General features: G+C 38.4%; 1 protein-coding gene across 2 annotated transcripts in view; it reads right to left on the reverse strand.

The window, feature by feature from the left end:
- Positions 1–14,818, reverse strand: part of LOC115215915 (ADP-ribosylarginine hydrolase Tri1) — a 29,211-nt gene extending 14,393 nt beyond the window's left edge. The window contains exons 1-5 of one of the 2 annotated variants that reach the window (XM_029785267.2): positions 14,548–14,808; positions 8,736–8,855; positions 5,188–5,337; positions 3,911–4,054; positions 1,625–1,779 (exon numbers count right to left, since the gene is read on the reverse strand). In XM_029785267.2, coding sequence (XP_029641127.1) covers positions 1,625–1,779; positions 3,911–4,054; positions 5,188–5,337; positions 8,736–8,855; positions 14,548–14,655 — 677 coding nt within the window. In that variant the 5' untranslated portion in view covers positions 14,656–14,808. Of the gene's footprint in view, positions 1–1,624; positions 1,780–3,910; positions 4,055–5,187; positions 5,338–8,735; positions 8,856–14,547 lie in introns of both variants that reach the window. The other variant, XM_036506150.1, reaches the window with a different exon arrangement.
- Between the last annotated feature and the right edge of the window lie 2,696 nt (positions 14,819–17,514).

The raw sequence follows: 17,514 nt of genomic DNA on the forward strand, positions 1-17,514 counted from the left end.
TAACAACAGATATTAAATTTAGAAAGTAATGAGCAGTCAGATAGATTAAATATATTTGAGATGAAGTTAGGTCAAACCAGCTTTTAGCTTTCATGCAGACAAATACATAACCAAAACCACAGGACATACAACGAACATAGAGAGAACAGCACAGCCAGGAACCGAACACATCCCACATGGATCACTTTCAATACAGTAAAAATAACAACAACAACAGAGGAGGAGGGGATGGGAGGGGGGAAGAGGAAGAGGAGGAGGAGGGAAGGAGGAGGAGGTTCAAATTTTGACACAAGGCCAGCAAGTTTGGGGAGAGGTAAGTTGATTACATCAACCCCAGAGCTCAACTGGTACTTACTTTATCGACCCTCAAAGGATGAAAGGCAAAACCAACCTTGGCGGAATTTGAACTCAGAATTTAAAGAAATGGATGAAATGCTGCTAAGCATTTTGCCTGGCATGCTAACAATTCTACTAGCTCACTGCCTTAATAATAACAATAATAATCCTTTCTGTGATAGGCACATGGCCTGAAATTTGGCGGGAGCTAGTCAGTTACATCAGCCCCAGCACTTGACAGGTTCCATATTTTATCAACCCTGAAGGGATGAAAAGAAAAGTTGACCTTGGCAGAATTTGAATCCAGAATGTAAAGACAGACGAAATGCCATTAAGCATTTTGTGTGATGTGCAAATGATTCTGCTGGCTCTATCTATCTATCCATTCAGTCGAAGTTGACTCTCGGTTACTCGATGGATCAGTGTCCTCCAGTCAGTTCTATCCTGGGCCGCTTCTTTCAGATTGGCTATGTCCATTCCGGTATCACTCTTGATGGTGTCAAGCCAGCGGGTTCTTGGTCGGCCTCTTCCTCTCTTGCCACTGACCATTCCGAGCATGATGTCCTTCTCCAGGGATTTTCTCTGCATAATATGACCAAAATATGCCAATCTATGCTTGGTGATCCAAGCTTCTAGCGACATTTTCGGCCTGATCTGCTTAAGAACTTCTCCATTGGTGAGCCTCACTGTCCATAGAATCCGTAAAAGTCTTCTCCAACACCAAAGCTCGAATGCATTAATTCTCTTCTGGTCAGCTTTCTTTAGTGTCCAGGTCTCGCATCCATATGTTGCTATTGGGAAGACAATTGCATTCACCAATCTGTATTTGGTAGCGAGTCTGATGTCTCTACTCTTCCAGACCCTGCTCATGCTGACCATTGCCTCTCTGCCTAGTACTATCCGCCGTCTTATTTCTGGAGTGTAGTTGCCATCTCGATTTATTTTGGAGCCAAGGAAGATGAAATCATCAACCACTTCGATCTCTTCATTATCGATCTTGATGCTGATGTTTGTTGTGGCTGCTGTTGACATGATCTTCGTTTTCTTAACATTGAGGTACAACCCAAATTTCTCACTCTGCCAGCTTACCACCTTAATAATAATATTGGTTTCAAATTTTGTCACAAGGCCAGTAATTTTGGGGGTGGGGGTAAGTTGATTATATCAACTCCTGTACCCAACTGGTACTTATTTTATCGACCCCAAAAGGATGAAAGGCAAAGTCAACCTCAGCAGAAAATAACAATAATGCAACATTAATAATTAAATGTCTAAAATTTATTTTTACCTTGAATCTGGTATTAAAATATCACATACAAGCAACGTGTTCTTGATAACTTTTCCAAGAATATTGTAATAATGAATTCCAAGAATAGGAGAAAATGCTAAAATTGCATTACTGGCTACATAATTGCCTTTCATTCGCCACACTATTTCTGCTGCCTGTATTCAAGGAAGAAAAGAAAAGAAAACTAATAGAAATTATACAAGTCAATGGTTTCTGATTTAGGCACAAGGCCAGCAACTTTGAGGGAAGTGGGGTTAGCCAATATTATCAACACCAGTACTTGACTGGTACTTTATTTTACTGACTCCAGACGGATGAAAGGCAGAGTTGGCCCTAGTGAGATTTGAACTCAGAACATAAAGAGTTATAAGAGATACAGCCAAGTGTTTCTTTCACTGCTCTAATGATTCTGCCAGTTAACTGCCCTATTATATGGTCGTTAATGAAAATAATATCAATTTTAAGAGAAAAGTGAAAATTGAAAAACTGAAAAGAAACTAGATTGTTATTTAGATGTTGTAATTTCAAATTTTTTTCTAAACACACAAATAGTATGATGAAGATAAGAAAAAAAGGGGGTCGGGTGTTGGAGTAATGAGATTGTTGCATAGGTTCAGACATCCCTTGTTATTCTACAAGCATGGAATGGTGAGGAAGAGAGATCTACCACCACCCTCAGTCATGCTGACAGCATGGCACAGTGAGAATAAAAATACTGATTTATGTCGAATCTATTCAATAGGAAAAGTTTAATAATTTTTGAATTTGTGGATTCTATTTGAGTTTGTCAAAAGGAAGTGAAGTTCTAGAGCAGGATGTACATACTTAACATTATGTCCTATCTTAAAACTGCATCAATTTCTGAATTGATGTCAAGATGAGGAACCTAAGTCATATACAGTAATATGCCTTATCCAAAGACAATTTAGTGCCAGTGGAAAATTTTGAAACCAAAACCTGTGGTCTGTGAACTCAGCCATATTAACTTACATTTTAACAGAAAATCATGTAATAATTTCTCTCTGAAAAGTATGGGCTGTTCTTGATGGCATTAGCAATATCTGAAAGTCATCTTTCCAAGATGATATAAAGAAAAGTTACTTCTCAGCACCAGTAGGGTCTGTACTATTGTATGGATCCCTTGGCTGGACACTCATCATCATCATTGTTCAACTGTGGTCAAGACAATGGAATTTACTATGTTACGCCAGACTTCACAGTCCATCATAGCATTACGGAGGTCCTGTTGCTGGATGCCTGTATCCCTGGAGATTACATCAGGGTAGGAGAGTGTGTGCCTTCTGCTATTGCAAGCAGATGGCTTCCAGAGGAGAAGAGTAGAAATTACCTCGTTTTCAGCTCTACAACAATGTCCAGCAAACTGGACTCTTCTACCTTTCACAAGAGGTGATACAGGTGGTAATTTCCCATATATTTGCACTTTGGTAAGATGACGCTTCCACAAGAGATTTTGAGCTCTCATAAGGAGGCAAGTGTAAGTTCCATCCAACCGCCTCTCAAGCTTCTTTGATAACATCCAGGTTTCTGAGCCATATAGTAGAATTGGTTCAACTGTGGCTTTGAAGATTTTAAGTTTGATGACCAGATCTTATGCATATCATTACAGGCTGACCAGGCCATACCCTTTCTAGTTAGAAAATCTTTTTCGGGTGATGATATGTATGACCCAAGATATTCGTAATCAGAAACCATATTTAAGAGAGTATTGTTGAGAGTATGGATGATGAAATCACTGTTGGACAGACACTTGTTTACATATTCAGTCTTGGACTCATTGAGGTAAAGACCTACACAATTTGAGGCTTGTTCACTAAACACCTGAAGGCAAGATTAGATGGCATATAATCCCACATTACAGGCTATTGTGAAGACTTGCAGGGAAAGCATCCATGCAAACAAGGACTTCTTGCAATCACTGATGTTATTAGAGAGGCACATGTATTTTGTAGGACATTGATTCAGGAAGAACTTGATTGTGATACACATCTATGAACACCTCAACATGGATATGCATAAGTTAGCTATCCAACAAAAGCCTTCATCAACTAGCTTTGCATGGACATAGAATGTTACTCTGTTGACCACCTGACACTGAACAGAACTGTGATGGAGTGGTGGTGTGGTGGTGGTGGTAGAGGAGGGGGAGTTATCAAGTTGGGTAAATCCAAGCAAACTTGGCCAGATGATTAAATGAAAGGAAAGAAAGAAAAAAAAGGAAAGAATAAACGAGTTAATGAATAAAAATTGAATTACAAAATTACTTACTTTTTCTGGCTGTTCTGAAAATTGTGGGTGGTTGATCACAGACTTGAAATGAGGACAAAGGCCTTTTGCCACTTTGTCTCCTAATTCAGGGAACCCAGATTCTGACCATTCCATCATCATCTTAGCAAAATTAACAGAAGGAATCTAAAAGAAGTAAAGAAACAAAAACAAATGTGAATGTAAATTCTACCTCATGTTTTCCACTAAATTGAAGAACATAAACATTCCAATTGCTTATTATAAAACCAAACACGATGTTTTTTTTTATCAAAGTAAAACTCATATTATGCACTTCAACTACATAGTCAAAATCACTAAAATACCATACAGAGCACTTGTGGGATGATTACAGCTGTATGGTTTACCAAATAATAAGCTTCTACCATCATCATTTCCATGCCAGCATGAATTGGACAGTCCTGGCAAGCCAGAAGACTGCACCAAGCTCAACTGTCTGTTTTGGCATGGTTTCTACTGCTGGATGCCCTTCCTAATGCCTACAACCTTACAGAGTTTACTGGGTGCAGTATATTTCACCCCAACTATCTATACTTCTCCTGACGACTAATTAAATATAAACAACTCATCTAAATGTAAAATTTGTGTCATTTAATTTCTCTGAAGAATTTCTAATAGGAATTTCTTTATATGTCTATCTAACATGTAAAACTGTGATTCTTATTAGCAAATGAAACACGTGTAATGTTGAGCTTGGTGCAGTCTTCTGGCTTGCCACAACTGTCCAATTCATACCAGTAAACTTTTTCAATTTCCTGTTTTGTTATACAAAAAATCTGCAAATAATATTTTTGTAATTGTTAACTTTGATATGTACTTTGCACATACACAGCAACAACTTATTGGATTGCAATAATAGAATAAGCAGATGTGCTTCAAGAGACAACAGCTGGAGTTTTACCCTACCAACCTACATAGTGTGTGTGTGTGTCTCATTGTTGAGGTGGATTTTCTATTGCTATATGCCCTTCCTGTCACAGACACACAAATACATACATATATATATATACGACGGCTCCTTTCAGCTTCCATCTACCAAATCCACTCACAAGGCTTTGGTCGGCCAAAAGCTGTAGTAGTAGACACTTGTCCAAAGTGCCATGCAGTGGGACTGAACCTGGAACCATGTGGTTGGGAAGCAAGTTTCTAACCACACAGCCATTCCCGTGCCTATGTGTGTGTATGACATTAGTCGTTATATAGAATGGAATTCATGCAAACAATTACTTGTTAATTAAGCACTTTACACGATAATTTACCTGACCCATATTTTCCACCAAACATTTAATGAGAACAATGAGCATGTCTGTATCATCTGTCCAGTCACCAACTTCCCATTGTTCACGATGCCGGTCCACTACCATTCGTTTGCACACCAATTCTAGTTCATCTGATACACAGCCATAATTCTGGGTTATAAAAAATAAAAACACAAAAAAGTACAATTTAGAACTTAAAATACAATGAAAATATCTATAATGTAAAAATCTACATTTGTTTAGCTGTTTCATTTTTACATCTTAGCATGGTTGAGATGAAGATAATTACTAAGGCATTCTTTCACAGTCAGATGCCTTTCCTTACACTAACCCTTAGTTGTTGTTCATGTAAACAATTCCACATATCTTTGAAAGCACAAAACTAGCAGATGAATCCTTAACAGGAGGAGAAAAAGGACAACGATGTCACCACTTGTGGGTTGCAATTTTCAGAGAAGCATGAATATAAACAAAACAGACACACATATGTACACGGTGCTGCAGCTCACCAATTCCCTGTCAAACCATCCTACCCATATGCCAACTAGGAAAACGGACACTAAATGACGATACATATATATATATATATATCATCATCGTTTAACATCCGCTTTCCATGCTAGCATGGGTTGGACGATTTTGACTGAGGGCTGGCGAACCAGATGGCTGCACCAGGCTCCAATCTTGATCTGGCAGAGTTTCTACAGCTGGATGCCCTTCCTAATGCCAACCACTACGAAAGTGTAGTGGGTGCTTTATAAATGCCACCAGCACGGGGGCCAGTCAGGTGGTACTGGCAATGACCTCGCTTGAATCTTTTTACACATGCCACCGGCACAGGTGCCAGTAAGGCGACGTTGGTAACCATCATGCTCGAATGGTGCCCTTGGCACCTTACTAGCACGGGCACAAGTGCCAGTAAGGCAATGCTGGTAATGATCACACTCGAATGGTGCCTTTTATGTGCCACTGGCATGGAAGCCAGTTAGCTGCTCTGTCAACTATCATACTCGTATGGTGCTCTTTGCACCTCGCTAGCACAGATGCCAGTCATCGAATTTGATTTTAATTTCACTTGCCATATATATATATATATATATATATATATTGCTGCAGGTGTACCTGTGTGGTAAAGTCAGCTTCCCAACCACAAAATGATGTCAGGTTCAGTCCCCTTGCATGGCACCTTGAGCAAATGTTTTCTACTAAAGCCTTGGGCCAACAAAAGCTTTGTGAGTAGATTTGGCAGATGAAAACCAAAAGAAGATCGTTGTGTGTATGTGTGTGCACGTTACTGTGTCCTTGCCTTGAGTTCCTGTGATAGTTGTAAAAGAATGTCCCCATCATGCAAATGGCATCCTTTCTTTCCAATCTTCCATGAAAGCATGCTGCATCATGGGGAATATTACTTTACTTGGAAACTAGTTAGGGTTGGTGATATGAAGGGCATCCAGTTGTAGAAAATCTGCACCAACAAGTTCTGTGCAACTCATGCAAGCATGGAAAAGTGGGCGATGATGATTATGATGAGCTTCTTTCAGTTTCACGAGTTTTGGGTTGACCTGGAGCTATTGTGATGGCATTTACTCAAGGTGCCATGCACTGGGGATAAACCTGAAACCTTGTTGTTCAAAAGCAAACATCTTAACCACACAACCACTTGTGTTATCACACCAGCATGAGTTGACCACTTCAGGAGGACCTGAGCCAAGCTCCAATATCTGCTTTGCATGGTTTCTACAGCTGGATACCCTTCCTAATGCCAACTACTTTACATAGTGTACAGGATGCTTTTTTGGCTTTTTCATGCTACCAGCCGGATGCCCTTCATATCACCAATCCTAACCAGTTTCCAAGTAAGATAGTATTCCCCATGGTCAGGCATGTTTTCATGGAAGATTGGAAAGAAAGGATGCTATTTGTATGATGGGACATTCTTTTACAACTATCACACAAACTCAAGGCAAGGACACAGTAACGTGCACACACATGCACACACACGTGCACACATAATGCATGCACACACACACACACACACATGAATACACATGCACACACACACACACTCACATGCCAAGTACTCTTGCAAGAGAAAATACCTCAACTGAGTAAGGGTATAGTATTGAAGAAGGTGAAAGTATGTTAGAGGGACAGTAACAGACATCTTGCTGTTGAGGAGATGTATGGTTTCCCTATCTAGAAAGAGGAAAAAGAGATGGTGAGGACATACCCTCAAAGTACAAGGTGAATATGCGAAAGAGAATAGGGACAGAGGAACAGAGAGAGTGCATGGGTGCTACAGTGTAAGTGTGCTGGAGTGTAAAAAGAGTGTGACAGAGGATTAGAGAGGTGAATACTGTGAATATAAGTTTGGGGGAGCGAAGGGGAGGAAATAGGGTCAGGGAGGGGAGTCAGTGGTAAGGGACAGTGGTAGTAGTAGTAGGGATACAATATGAAATGTAGGGGAATGAATGGTATCATTTACAACCTCTGTGAAAGATGGTCAATAAAATGAGATGACCAACAGTCTTCTATTTTTTTTTGGGGGGGGGGTTTAACTCTTGAATACTTTCTCTTTTAACTTTCCATTTGAAAGTACCAATGCATTTTTAACCTCCCATGCAGTGTGCCAGTAATTTTTTTTATTTGGTCTTAAGAGTTCCATGAAACCCAGAAAGATTCAGGACCTCTAGTTTAGACATGTAATATAATGGTGTCAAAATATATTGGCTGACAGCAGCCAATGCAGAAGTTATCCTTATTGTATAGCCTTAAGTGAGCCCTGATGAAGCAAACCCATGGCGCATGGGGTAACATCTACAGTAGACTTGGTTACTATTTCTAGAAGTTTATCAATGCAGAAGTTTTCTAAAGACACGAATAAACCAAATATCACAGAATATGCATACACACTCAAAAGATACTGCCTACTCGTTGAAACATTACAGTAAGAAAAATATACAGGTGTAAAAACAATATTTCTAAAAAATATGATGATGATAGTGGTGATGAAATTCCTAAGAAGTGTCAATTTTTACATACTTTCTTTCATACCGTATTGTTTAGATAATACACTGAATATAAAACCTTTTGAAAGGAAAATATTAACTTTCTTTGGAATATTACCAGCATCGCCAATGTGTAAAAGATTTGAGCGAGGTCGTTGCCAGTACCGCCTGACTGGCCCCGTGCTGGTGGCACGTAAAAGCACCCACTACATTCTTGGAGTGGTTGGCATTAGGAAGGGCATCCAGCTGTAGAAACTCTGCCAGATCAAGATTGGAGCCTGGTGCAGCCATCTGGTTTGCCAGCCCTCAGTCAAAATCATCCAACCCATGCTAGCATGGAAAGCGGACGTTAAACAATGATGCCGACGCCGCCAATGCCACCGCCGACGATTGTCAGTAAAGATAGCATGATGAAAATTATATTCCTAAAGAAGGTTTATATTTTCTATTAAATAGCCTTCAGAAAAACACAGGAACAAATATTAGGAAATTATATCTCAAAAGTCTAAAACAAGAAAACATTCTAATAAGCAAATGTACCTTTTTAGCATCTTCTTTGGTAAGTGATTCTGTAAGAAGACCTAATGCATCACCAACAGCATGTCCATAAATAGTTGCATAAATGCATTTGTACACTCTGTCGATCTCTTTCTTAGGAAGCTGGAATAATTTTATGAGAAAGTTAAAATTAGAGAAAAGTTGTTTTTTTTTTCAACTTCAGTAGCATACAAGAATATGCAGACTTATTTTGCTTTCATCAAATTTCTATTAATTTTCCTTTTTATATTTTTGGGAGATGTGATCAAAAACTGATGCAATTTGGTCTTGTTTGTAATTTCATTAATTAATTAATTAATACATAAATTGTTAGTTAGTTAGTCACTTCTATAATTAGTTGCTGTGTACAAAAACTGAAAACCTAGATTCAGATTTGAAATCAAACTTTAAAATCAATCTATAAGCTCAATACATAGGTACAGTTTTAAGGGTAGAGATAATTATCTCTAGGCATGATGGTATGGCACCTTGAGCAAGTGTCTTCTACTATAGACTCGGGCCAACCACAGCCTTGTCTGTGGATTTGGTAGACAGAATCTGAAAGAAGCCTGGTGTGTGTGTATATGTATCTCGCCAGGAGGATTGATGCCAACATTATCAGATGGAGCCTGCTTCGGGCATGCATGAGCAGGGAAACGTTTCGGTAGAGCACAACTGGAGACAATTAGCAGTGGATGTAACACACCACCGGCAGGGGACATATCTCTCGTTAGTCGATTGTATGCTGGGCCAGATGGCCATTTGGAGGAAATTGAGGACAGGCACTGCAGATAAGGTGGCACATATTCTAAATGAGGTATTCTTAGAGCAGGGCCCTGTGGATGATTGCTGATGGACAACAGCACAGCATTTCATTCGGAGGCACTGAAGGAGGAAAGTGCACCACTTTTTCATAGCGGCATACATGCCAAGTGGAAATGGGATCGTGGAGAGACACCATCGAATGATCAAGGCCATGGTGGAGAGGGAATATGTCTCGCCACCGGAAGCAGTGTTCTAGTACATGTCATCCTGATCAGGACAGGCCAAAGAGTCCATGCCACATAGAGAAATATTCAAATATGAATGGCAGCATCCGAGTAAACCACAGAGATGCCCTGTAGAAGAGAGAGGGCCTGACTTTGTGGAGGTGGGAGATGAAGTCTGGGTCATGCCACCAAAGGCACACTGCACAACTCAGTGGAACAAAGGAATAGTGATGGCTGTCAATTCCAAAAACAACATCTCTGTGGATGGAAAGCTGTGTCATGTCTTGGATGTTGGTAGGATTGTCGCTTCATCAGATGATGACTGTAGAGAAGAGGAAAACAATGGGGTTCCCAGTTTAAGAAGATCACAACAGGCAAGGTGCCCACCCAGATGGGTGGTAGATTTCGACATGGAGTGAAGTGAGGAGGTGATCTTTGAGATCAGAGGGGCATGTGGGGATGAGCTGGAAGAAGAGGGCCATGACATCAATGGTCAAGGGACTGACTGAAAGAGGAAGCATGAGAAGGGAAATGCAGGGAGGACAGGACATGGTCATCCTCTTTTTTTGGCCATCCAAGGCATTGCAAACGGACATGAGGGAATTCACTCTCGGGTTAGAGATAGCAGCTGCTTATACTGGGTGACAGGGTAGGGTAGGATCACCAGAGCGACTACTACTAGACGGGTGCAGACAAGAGAGGAAGGTAGGTGAACCTGTTTTCATTTCCCACGCAAAACACTTATGTAATCCATCATCATCATCATCATCGTTTAACGTCCACTTTCCATGCTAGCATGGATTGGACGATTTTGACTGAGGGCTGGCGAGCCAAATGGCTGCACCAGGCTTCAATCTTGATCTGGCAGAGTTTCTACAGCTGGATGCCCTTCCTAACACCAACCACTCTGAGACTGTAGTGGGTGCTTTTTACGTGCCACTGGCACAGGGGCAATTACCTCACTCACAGGGCAATTACCTCACTCAAATCTTTTTACACATGCCGTGAAGCGACGTTGGTAACGATCACACTCAAATGGTGCCCTTTTACATGCCACGGGTACAGAAGCCAGTTGGCTGCTCTGGCAATGATCACGCTCGGATGTTGCTCTTAGCACCCTACTAGCACAGGCATAAGTGCCAGTAAGGCGATGCTGGTAACGATCATACTCAAATAGCCGCTCTGTCAACAATCAAGCTCGTATGGTGTTCTTTGCACCCCGCTAGCATGGATGCCAGTCATTGAATTGATTTAGGTTTTCATTTCACTTCCCTCAACAGGTCTTCACAAGCAGAGTTTAGTGACCAAAGAAGGAAAAGGTACGCATAAGCGGGCTGGTTACGCTCCTGGCATAGGCCACAGGTTATGGTCCCATTTGGCTTGCCAGGTCTTCTCGAGCACAGCATATTTCCAAAGGTCTCGGTCGATAGTTATTTCCTTGGTGAGGCCTAATGTTCGAAGGTCGTGCTTCACCACTTCATCCCAGGTCTTCCAGGGTCTATTTGTCGAATTATATCAAAGGAATGCCGACGAGTGCTACTGGAAAGGCTCCCTTGCCAACGAGTATTGAGGATCTTTTCCTTTTGAATGGCAGTTTTCAACACAATTTCTAGTTAACAAAACACTTTTAAACTTCGTATACTGGTAGAATGTGTCAAAATAAAACATTTTTTCTCTTGGCTTTCTTGAGAAAATTGTAATTTGTAAGTTTAACGTAGTTTAATTTTTCGAATTTTAACCAATCGATTACCTCTAAAACTGAGACAACATCTTATCACTAACCCTAACCCTAAATTTTAGACTTTCGTTTTTTTTTTTCTTAATTGTTAAATTAATTTAATTGTTACGCGTGTGTCAAAAATTATTCGTTTTGTTTTTGTTTTGAGATACACGTGTATTGTTTAAACTAATTTCCATTGCTTAAGAAAAAAAACGGAAGGCTAAAACGAAAACAATGGAAAATAATTTAAACAATTAACAAACAAGATAATTCTATAATTTTATACATACGCTTTCCGTACGTAAACATAACAGAGACAGGATGTTGTCTCAGTTTTAGACGCAGCAAATGATTTTAGCTCAATAGAGGCTATTGATTGGTTAAAATTCGAAAAATTAAACTACGTTAAGCTTACAAATTACAATTTTCTCAAGAAAGCCAAGAGAAAAAAATGTTTTATTTTGACACATTCTACCAGTATACGAAGTTTAAAAGTGTTTAGTTAACTAGAAATTGTGTTGAAAACTGCCGTTCAAAAGGAAAAGATCCAGTATTGACCCTCAAGTAAAGATTTGCCAAAAAATTTTCCGTGAAATTAGTGGGGGTGAGAGAATTTCCGAGGGTTTCACCCCACATACCCACCCGTTTTCCAGACAAAAAAAAAAGTGTTTTGTGACATATCAGGAACTCACCGGGTTAATGTTTACATCTTGACCCGGGAATGAAAATTCGAAAAATATACTAGAATGGGTGTAAAACAATGTTTAGAAAACAATGCGCGCAAAGCAACGGGAGGGTGGCGAGAGGACCACGGAAAATTCACAAGATCAGAGCTTTTCCCTCGTAACTTTTAGGAAAATGGGGGTTTTTTTTCAATGAAACTTTATAGAAATACCTTTCAAACGGCATATAATTACGATTATAAAGTAATTTGCGGGGAAAATCTTTTCCAAGGGGGTAAGGAGAGGACTTCGGAAAATTCACAAAAGCCGAGTTTTTACCTCATAACTTTTAGGAAAATGGAGGTTTTTTTCAATGAAATTTTGTATAAATACGTTTGAAACGGCAAACACTAAGACTATAAAGTAATTTGTGGGGGAAATCTTGAGGTAGGGAGAGGACTTTCGGAAAATTCCCAAGATCCGAATTTTTCCTCGTTATATTCCGAGATCATATTTAACTTTCAACAGATACCCTAGCGCAGGGGTGGGCAAACTACGGCCCGCCATAGGTTTTCATGCGGCCCGCCGAGAGCTTTATGAATCCCAATTCCAAAATCTAAAAAAATTTGCAAGAAAGATGTTTGTGTTGTTTGCATCAACTTACATATGTGAGTGGAGGCGCAATGGCCCAGTGGTTAGGGCAGTGGACTTGCGGTCGTAAGATCGCGGTTTCGATTCCCAGACCGGGCGTTGTGAGTGTTTATTGAGCGAAAACACCTAAAGCTCCACGAGGCTCCGGCAGGGATGGTGGTGATCCCTGCTGTACTCTTTCACCACAACTTTCTCTCACTCTTACTTCCTGTTTCTGTTGTACCTGTATTTCAAAAGGGCCGGCCTTGTCACTCTCTGTGTCATGCTGAATATCCCCGAGAACTACGTTAAGGGTACACGTGTACAGTGCTCAGCCACTTACACGTTAATTTCACAAGCAGGCTGTTCCGTTGATCGGATCAACTGGAACCCTCGTCGTCGTAACCGACGGAGTGCTTCCACATATGTGAGCAGACTTTCTCCATCATGAAAATTAACAAGGGGAAGAATCTATCACTTCTCACAGACTCAAATCTTCAGTCAGTGTTAAGAATCAGCACAAGCAACTTGACACCTAATTTTGACAAACTGGTAAATGACAGTAGACAGCTGCATCATTCTCATTGACATTGTTATTTACAGAGCCGCTTTGTTTTTCAAATAAATGTTTCAGGTGACGTTTCTAATTTCAGATATCAATTCATATTAATAAACTGTTATTTCTCTTTAAAATCTTTTATTTTGGGTATCCTAGAATTTAAGTATAATATTCATCATGGTTGTCCATAATATTAAAAGGTGGTTGTCCACAATTAGTGCAGATTTTACTAGGAAAATTCCGTTCCTGGCAATTGTAAGCAATAACAGGCTGTCCAAAATAACCGAGGTTCCTGTAATAATTTCAACTATAGGAGCAAATAACCGAAAAACATGAACCCGATACTCTAAAAAATAAATTAAATCACTTAAACCAGGAATATTTCACAAAATTTCCTTTCAATCGATTGTGTGTTTATAGGTCTATAACCGCCTTTAAAAATATTTTCACTTGATTTTTATAAATGAGGCCCGCCAAGGTTCCAAAGACGCACTGTGCGGCCCGCGATCAAAAAAGTTCGCCCACCCCTGCCCTAGCGTAACACTACGTAGTGGTTATTTCTACCCACATTTAATAATGTTTAGTGTTTTGCCTTCAATTTTGTTTCATTTTCAATTATTTTTACGCTTTTGTAACCCTTCATCGTTATTGTCATTGACTCGTTATTACTTTCCATGTATATATATATATATACCGGAGTAAACACATAAATGTGAAACAAGGTGGAAAAAAGAGTACTCAAATACCAGAGGTAGAGTAATATACTTTATTTAAAAGCAGCAGAAATATAACAAAAGCTGTTACTCGGAGTTTCACGTTCCCGTTCGTCAGACGTGAAACTCTGAGTAACAGCTTTTGTTATATTTCTGCTGCTTTTAAATAAAGTATATATATATATATATATAAAGAGAGAGAGATACATATATTGTTGGGGTGAGTTGGTAAAACTTTACCCAGCCATGTTATCGTGGTAAAAAAAAATGTTACCGTCTAGTATTGTTACCACTTATATCTTGTTTAGAGATTTTAGAAGTGGCTGCGTTCCTCATTTGTAATTTAATTTTTTTAATAAAAAAAAAAGAAAGCAACAAAGAAAATTATAGATAAAACAGTAAGAAAAATATATAGAAAAAATCGCCAGCGTGTCCTGTGATATTTTGAGAAATAAATGAGATAAAGCAGCAACTGTAGATCTTCTGAATATTCACAGACGAAAACCAAATACTTTACAAAAGATATTGATTAAATACCTAACCTTATTGTTGATAATTTTCCTTCTTTTCGCTATATATGACTGTCGAGTAATGGTTCTGAGCGGTTCCTGTATGTTTAATTTCCTTTTTAAGTTACCGCCCGACGCCATGATTCGTCAGGTAGATTATATTAAACGACAGGTATGCCTTCAATGACCTCAATTTTACGGAAGATGAACTTCACATTCCGTACCTATCACCTGTTACTCCTTCATTGGAGAAAAAAAAATACACATATGTACACCTCAATGATTTATTTCCCGTCTTAGATCTGTTTACGAACAGCACTAACGGCTGGTGAATGGAAGGAAAACAATTAAACCTAAATGTTTAATTTTATTTGAATTTAATTATGATACATTTTGATTTATTTTAACTTTTAACTTAACCAAGATAAACGAATGTTCTTCCTAAAACTGGAAAAGTAATCTTGTGTTATGAAAACGAATAGATTACTTCGTCAGAATGAATTTCTAGGTTGATATAAGCATATGACTATCAATATTTTTGTCTTATGTAACAAAGGCTTACGTAAAACCTATACTATATATATATATATATATATGTGTGTGTGTGTGTGTGTATGTATATATATGTATATATATATGAGTGTGTGTGTGTATATATATATATACGTGTGTGTATGTGTATATATATACATATACATATACATTATATATATACATATACATATACATATATATATATATAGGTTTTACGTATATAATAGGACGATCTCGGTGTAAAACGTACTAAATTAAAAGGGAAGTACATTTATTTTTATTTTTTTACTTTTTTGCCTACATCATTTTATATTTCCCTGTTTTCCTTTTATCTCTTTTCTTGCTGGTTGTTTATATTTTAAGAGAGATAATGATTTGGTTATTGTTCAGTTTTGGCTGATTAAAAAAGTAAACAAAAATTAAGGGGGAGATAAGTCAGCTTATTTTTCCCACTATTTTTTACACAACATAAAAATGCAGGGGTCAATGTAATCAACTTAGCCTCTCCTCCAGAATTGCTGGCCCTATGCCAAAATTTGAAACCAATATTTCATTTATTCTTCCAGGTGTTAAGCTGACAGAGCAGTTAGCATACTGGGCAAAATGTTTCAAGGCATTTCATTTACCCTTATGTTTGAGTTCAAATTCTACCAAGATCAACTTTGCTTTTCATCCTTTTCGGGGATGATAAAATAAGTACTAGTTGAACACGGGTTGATGCAATCAAATTACCCACTCCTCCTCCTCCTCAAAATAACTAAAACCAGTACCAACCATTACAAAACATATTTCATGATAGATTATTTTAGCATTTTCTACTCTGTCTTATTTTTGTTACACACACACAGTTGAAAGAGAATCAATTAAGATCAGGGCATCTTAAAGTGAAACACACCACATTAAGGGTAAACCAGTCCAGTTTATGAAGGAGGTATTGATATAGGGAGGTCCACTAGTAATCTACAACTCCAGAAGTATTCAAAGTTGAAGAGAACTTCAGCATGGTGTAAAATAACAAAAAAAAAAAAAAAAGAATAGATTAAACCAAATTGCTATGATAATCTCTTTAAGAGATTTTATTGCATTGTAACATCGAACAGGTTGGTACATGAAGTGCAACACCCATAAGGTATTCAAAAAACACAACAGAGAACCTCTCAAATCACCTGGCTGCACCATGGTTCATAGAAATAAATATTGGCAAGCTTCTCAAACTTCTTTCAGTTTCCATCTACCAAATCTAGTCATTAGACTTTGGTGAGTCTGAAGGTAAGATGGCAGGCACTTGCCAAAGGTACATACCTGCACCTACTGAAGACATTTTTTTCTTAATTTACTGGAACTCATTTTATCAAATCTTTTACTATAAAAGGGAGAGAAATAAAGTTGTTAACACTAAAGAAATTTGTACATTATTTACATTCGATGGATATTTGTCCTCATCTTGTTTGTTGTTAACACAATGTTTCAGCTGATATACCCTCTAGCCTTCATCAGGTGTCTTGGGGAAATTTCGAAACTGGGTTCTCATTCCAAAGGTATTTTTTGATGTTATTATTATTAGCCTGCGCTCTTAACCACTACGCCATATGCTTGTGGGCACATGCCATAGTGTTTTTAATGGACCAGAAATTCACACACTAATTTGTGATGAGCTTTTTGAAGAAAAATTAAGCTCGATGGAGTAAACTGCTTGGGAAAAATTTGTTTCACTTGTAAAAAATTTTTGAGGAAATGGAAAATCATCCAACTACATTGCAATTGAGAAAATTATTTTTTGAAAGCGTATAAGCAACTTGGGGCAAGAATGTCTCTAAAATTAATTTCCTCTACTCTCATCTTGACTTTTTTTCCACTCAACATGGGTGATGTAACCGATGAGCTTGATGAACGATTCCATCAAGAAATCAAAGAGCTAGAAAGCTGCTACAGTGGCAGACTTACACCAAACATGCTGACGGACTACTGCTGGTTTCTAAAACGAGAAACAAACATGCAACATAAGCGTAAAAGAAGATGCCAAAGCTATTTTTGAAAAACATAAAATTAATATTGTTGTATTTCGGAATGGTCATTTTGCCAGTTTAGCCAATAAAAACACACACACTATATATTTGGTGTTATTTTGATTCAGTGTTATTTATTTTTTACATTAATCTTAATCTTATTTCGGCCAGAGTTCTTTCATCTCACTCTTGTGACCGCATCAGTGGTCCTTTGTTTTCTTCTTTCTTATTTGTGTGTCTCTCCTTACTAACCGTCACCCATTTTGTATTTCTATTGTATGTGTCTTCATTTGCGCATGCATATATCTCTATGTGCGTCTATGTTTAGTTAGTGTGTATGTGTGTGGGGGGGGAGAATGCCTGTAATATTTGTATCTTCTGTTTATATACGTTCGTGTAATTTGTTTTTGTTTATTCTTTTTTTTCTTTTTTTTTATTTTGTTCATGTTTACATCCACTT

This window comes from Octopus sinensis, linkage group LG9, assembly GCF_006345805.1.
Source record: "Octopus sinensis linkage group LG9, ASM634580v1, whole genome shotgun sequence".
Classification (NCBI taxonomy): Eukaryota; Metazoa; Mollusca; class Cephalopoda; order Octopoda; family Octopodidae; genus Octopus; species Octopus sinensis.